General features: G+C 45.6%; 1 protein-coding gene across 1 annotated transcript; it reads right to left on the bottom strand.

The window, feature by feature from the left end:
* Nucleotides 1–828: 828 nt before the first annotated feature.
* NEFL (neurofilament light chain) lies at nt 829–4,943 on the bottom strand. The gene is made up of 4 exons (XM_006153256.1): nt 3,796–4,943; nt 2,670–2,794; nt 1,898–2,220; nt 829–1,411 (listed from the first exon to the last, which is right to left on the bottom strand). Exons 1-4 carry the CDS (start codon nt 4,840–4,842, stop codon nt 1,257–1,259), a joined length of 1,650 nt encoding a protein of 549 aa, XP_006153318.1. The 5' UTR covers nt 4,843–4,943; the 3' UTR covers nt 829–1,256.
* Between the last annotated feature and the right edge of the window lie 6 nt (nt 4,944–4,949).

Genomic DNA, 4,949 nt, shown 5'->3' with positions numbered 1-4,949 from the left:
GGAAGACAGTTGAGGGGTATATTTGATACAATGTCCAACCAGCTAAGGTACTATTCACATCCAAGTATTTCCCCAAAAAGACATGCAACGCAATGCCAATGTAATGAACATTATCTCCCCGCTTAGGTGATGGATAATCCCATTATGTATATCTGTAATTTTAAAAAGGTTTAAAATGTGTGGCCCTTTTGAAATGCTGTTTACCTGAGACAATGGATTTAAGCTAACACCGAATCATGAGCTCAGGATCTCAGGCAACATGTTTGCAGTGGCAAATAACCTTTGATATTCATACTCTCCTTCCAAGATCATACATGGAGATAAACTTACTCCTCCTGATTTACTATATGCTCAGATTTCAACCTCTACCCATGATATTTAGACTACTTTTAAAAATGTAGTAACAGCGATGGAAGTATGGGATTCATACTCTATCCACATCCCACTAGTTGGAAATGACTTGTGAACCCTAAAGGGAGCATTTGTCACAAAGTTTTGGGACTGCTCCTAGAAAGCCATTCCTCAGTTTTACTATATTAATATAATAGGTTTTAGGGGACAAGGTATATTGTTATTTGTAGACTCTCTCAATGACTTATGTTTATTATTGCTGATTTTTGAAGGGAGCAATTTCACGAACAATCATGACCTAACCATATCCCTCAACATTTTCAATTAAGGGAAAAAAAGGTATTGTAACTGATGTAATTTTTAATCAAGTATGATACTTTATTTTAAAAATTTGAGGCCAACAGTCTACTTCTACATGGTTTATATTGGTGCCATCTTTAAGGTATTTGAATTAAGTCAAACACAAGAAGAAACAAGTCATTCAGTGTAACTTTATTTACTATTTATTGCACATAACTCAAGGTCCTTAACTTCTAGCCACCAAAGGTTCAAAGGACTATTTTTCCATGGAGTTGTAACATTAACATTAGTGAATTCATTTATTCAAGTTGTGTTTTTATTGTAAACATCTGAATGATTCACATTGCCATAGATCCTGAACTCAAAAGCGTGAACCATGCACAGGCTGGCGGCAAGCCAGAAAGCCACTCTGCAAGCAAACGATACTCTGCATAAGGAGAAAATTCATAGCACAACATTGAATGTCCAACCTAAGTCATCTCAGAATTATACATATAGTGACTTCTTAATTCATATAGGATCTGGAACTCAACTGGTTGGTTGGTGATGGGGTTGACCTGATTTGGGGAGAATTATTCCTGGAATCATTAAGGAAAGGGAGGGGTTCAATCTTTCTTCTTGGTTGCTTGTTCCTCCCCAGCACCTTCCTCTTTTTTCTCCTCCTCTTCAGCTTCTTTGGTTTCTTCTCCTTCCTCGCCTTCACCTCCTTCACCTCCTTCTTCCTCTTCCTCCTTTGCTTCTTCGGATTCTTCTTTGGCAGCTTTAACATAAAAAGACAATTTATAAAAATGCAAATACATGATAAAGTCAAAACATTTCCGCTAAGGGTGTGTGTGACAATACAAACAAGCTTACCCAACACCTCCCAAGTCCTCTTTCCAAAAACACATGGAACTGGCAATGTGTACCACATTTCAATCGACGTGATTACTCCTAAATATTTCAACTCTGGCTCCTTTTCAAGACCTACTGTCAGTACTTCTTTTGTATTTGGTATGGTTTTTGTTCTTTTAAGCACCAAACAGCGGTGTTAAATAAATATTAAAAAAATTTTTTTTTGGCCAAGCATCTCATGCATCATAGATGCTTACTAAAGGTTTGCTCAGTAAACAGGAAAATGTGTTAGGATTCTAAAATCATGAATGCATACCATGAACAAGCCATCATTTATTTCGTCTATTTCCTAAGAAATAGCTACACCTAGTTTTTTGCACTTGCAGTTGTAAGGGTTCATTTTTTATCATACCTTCTTCTTCTTCTTCGGCTCCCTCCTCCTCCTCACCCTCTTCCTTCTCCTTCTCCTCCTCTTCAGCTTCTCCTTCAGAGGGGGGTTCGTCCTTGGCTTCCTCAGCTTTCGCAGCCTCTATGGTCTCCTCTACCTCAATCTGCTCTTCCTGGACATGGCTGGTGTAGTAGGATGGGAAGGAGCGGGCGGACATCAAATAGGAGCTGGTCTGTAAACCGCCATAGGCAGATCTGCCGAAAACCTGGGAGCTCTGGGAGTAGCCACTGGTTATGCTTCCTACGCTGGTGAAACTGAGCCGGGTCTCCTCTCCTTCCAAGAGTTTCCTGGGGAAGCAGGTAAGAGACAGGGTTAAACACACACACACAAACACACAGGCAATGTGCTTAATAACTTGCTCTGAGCCCATCACTCATCACTCCCCCTGATGTCACCCTTAAAGGCAAATGCAAGCAGCAGGAGGGTTGCAATGATCAATATTTAATGACTGATCATTGGAGATTTTGTGACTGAGACCAGGAAAGAAAAAAAAAAAACTTAAATAGTTTTACTGTATTTAATGTAATGAAATCAGAAGTCTAAGAGCAGGACTTATTATTAAAGGGTTAAATCTTAGATATTTGTCTAAATGACCTTCTTGGAAGAAGGCAAAAAATGAACACTTCATTATTTCAATATTATATTTTTTTTAAGTTTCTGACTTAGCATAGCTTTAAGTGGAATCTAATTTTCTTCCTCAGTCTTAATGGCTGCCACCCTTGGCCTCTATGTTTACCTATAGGCTGCAATTTCAATATCCAAAGCCATCTTCACATTCAGGAGGTCTTGGTATTCTTTCAGGTATCTTGCCATTTCACTCTTTGTGGTCCTCAATTCATTTTCTAATTTGTTGATTGTGTCCTGTTAGAAGACAAAAAAAGAGAAAAGCATAAATCCCTACTGCCATTATTTTATTGTAGTAATACAGTTACAAAGGCCTAGACACAATTAAAATCCTGCCAACACATCTCCCCTAAATAACTGCCTTCTATTTTTTAAAAAAACATTCTTGCCTCAAATATCCAGCTTCATGAAACATACAATGAAAAAAAAAGAGCTGATGGGAAAAAATGTTAATTTATTTGATTAATACAGTCTAATATTCACCATAAAATACCTACCAAGAAACTAAATTGATAGGAAAAGTTTGCTTCTCACTCACTGGTGAACACTTCTTTAGCCAGATCACATACAAGAAAATGAATGCATTTCTTTACAAGAGAAGGAAATAGGTAAGATTTAAACATTTATTTTCTCTAAAATACTTCCTATGTTATTTGTATTATTTTCCTCCAACTCCCAAAGATGGAGGTCCTTTCAAAAGAAAGTTTACTACAACATCACTAGCTAATTGCCTAAAACAATTAAAACTGTATTCCTGTCTACCCACTAAGACAAGGGAGTGGTTGATTAAACTAATCGGAAAGCATGCGGGTCACAGTAACCTTTCAAACTAAGGAGCGCCATTGTATTTGCTTTATCTATATTAACCAGATGAGCCAATAGGTGTTCCAAAGTACTTGTGGTTAATGCAGGTCAATAGAGAGGGGATGTCACCGCAGGCCCAGGCAACGCCCAACTTGTACTTCTTCCCCTCCCCCACCAACCCCCATACAGGGCTGGGTAGCTTTAATGCGGAACGCAGATTCTACTGCACCAAGCACGCTCCCAGACTGCAGTCGCGCCCTACCCCCGCCCTCCAAATGCCCCACCCCTACCGCACAGTCTCCTAGGAGCCTGCGCCTACCCCTAAGGGTTGCATTCAGGTGCCTCACCCCCGGTCTCCACTTTCCCGGCGCGCCCTCAACTCTACCCCCATTCCGCAGCGCTCCCCATCTCCCGCGTTCTGGACGACGCGGTACCTGCATAGCACTTATGTCGGCGTTCTGCTTGTCCTCCAATTCCTGTAGCTGCTTTTCCAGCGCTTCGTTCATGCCCCGGCACGCTTCGATTTCCAGGGTCTTGGCCTTGAGCAGGCGGCGGCTCTCGGACACCTCGTCCTTGGCTGCGCGCACGGCATCGGTGTTCTTGGCGGCGCTCTCGGTCAGCACGGTGAAGCGGCTCTTGAACCACTCTTCGGCGTTTTGCATGTTCTTGGCGGCCAGCTTCTCGTACTGAGCGCGGATGTCCTTGAGCGCGGCGGAGAGGTCGGGCTTGGAGGACACATCCATCTCCACCGAGATCTGCGCGTACTGGATCTGCGCCTGTAGCTCGGCGATCTCCTCTTCGTGCACTTTCTTCAGAAAAGCGATTTCGTCCATCAGGCTGTCGATGCGCTTTTCGAGCTCAGCGCGGGCGAGCGCTGCCTCGTCCGCGCCTTTGCGCGCTTCCATCAGCCGCCCCTCGGCGTCCTCCCGGCTCAGCACCTCCTCTTCGTAGCGCGCCTGCAGGTTGCGCAGGGTCTCCTCCAGCCCTTCGCGCTCGCCCTGGAGCGCCTGCTTCTCGTTGGTGGCGTCTTCCGCCGCCAGGCGCAGGTCGCGGATCTCCTGCTCATACAGGGCCCGGAAGCGGGACGGCTCGGAGTGCTTCTGGCGCAGCACTAGCAGCTCGGCCTCCAGGACCTTGTTCTGTTGCTCCAGCTCGTGCACGCGCTCGATGAAGCTGGCGAAGCGGTCGTTGAGGTCTTGGAGCTGCGCCTTCTCCTGCGTGCGGATGGACTTGAGGTCGTTGCTGATGGCGGCTACCTGGCTCAGGTCGAGGTTCTCCAGGCTCGGCATCAAAGAGCCGGAGCTGGACGAGTAGCTGCGGCGCACGGACAGCGAGGAGGAGACCGGTGCAGAGTAGCTGGAGTAAGCGGAGCGCGCGGTGCTGTAGCCGCTGCGCACGCTGGAGATGTGCACCCGGGGCGTCTCTACATAGCGCCGCTTGTAGGAGGTCGAGTAGTACGGCTCGTAGCTGAAGGAACTCATGGTGGCGGTCGGTGCCTCCCTGGCCCGCGGCGGAGAAGGGAGGACCGGGGAGAGAGGGAAAAGGGAGGATGGATGGCTGTGTGCGGCTCGGCGCGGTCCAGCCGCCC

Source organism: Tupaia chinensis, unplaced genomic scaffold (assembly GCF_000334495.1).
Source record: "Tupaia chinensis unplaced genomic scaffold, TupChi_1.0 Scaffold000366_1, whole genome shotgun sequence".
NCBI lineage: Eukaryota > Metazoa > Chordata > Mammalia > Scandentia > Tupaiidae > Tupaia > Tupaia belangeri.
This window is presented reverse-complemented; position numbering and strand designations above follow the sequence as displayed.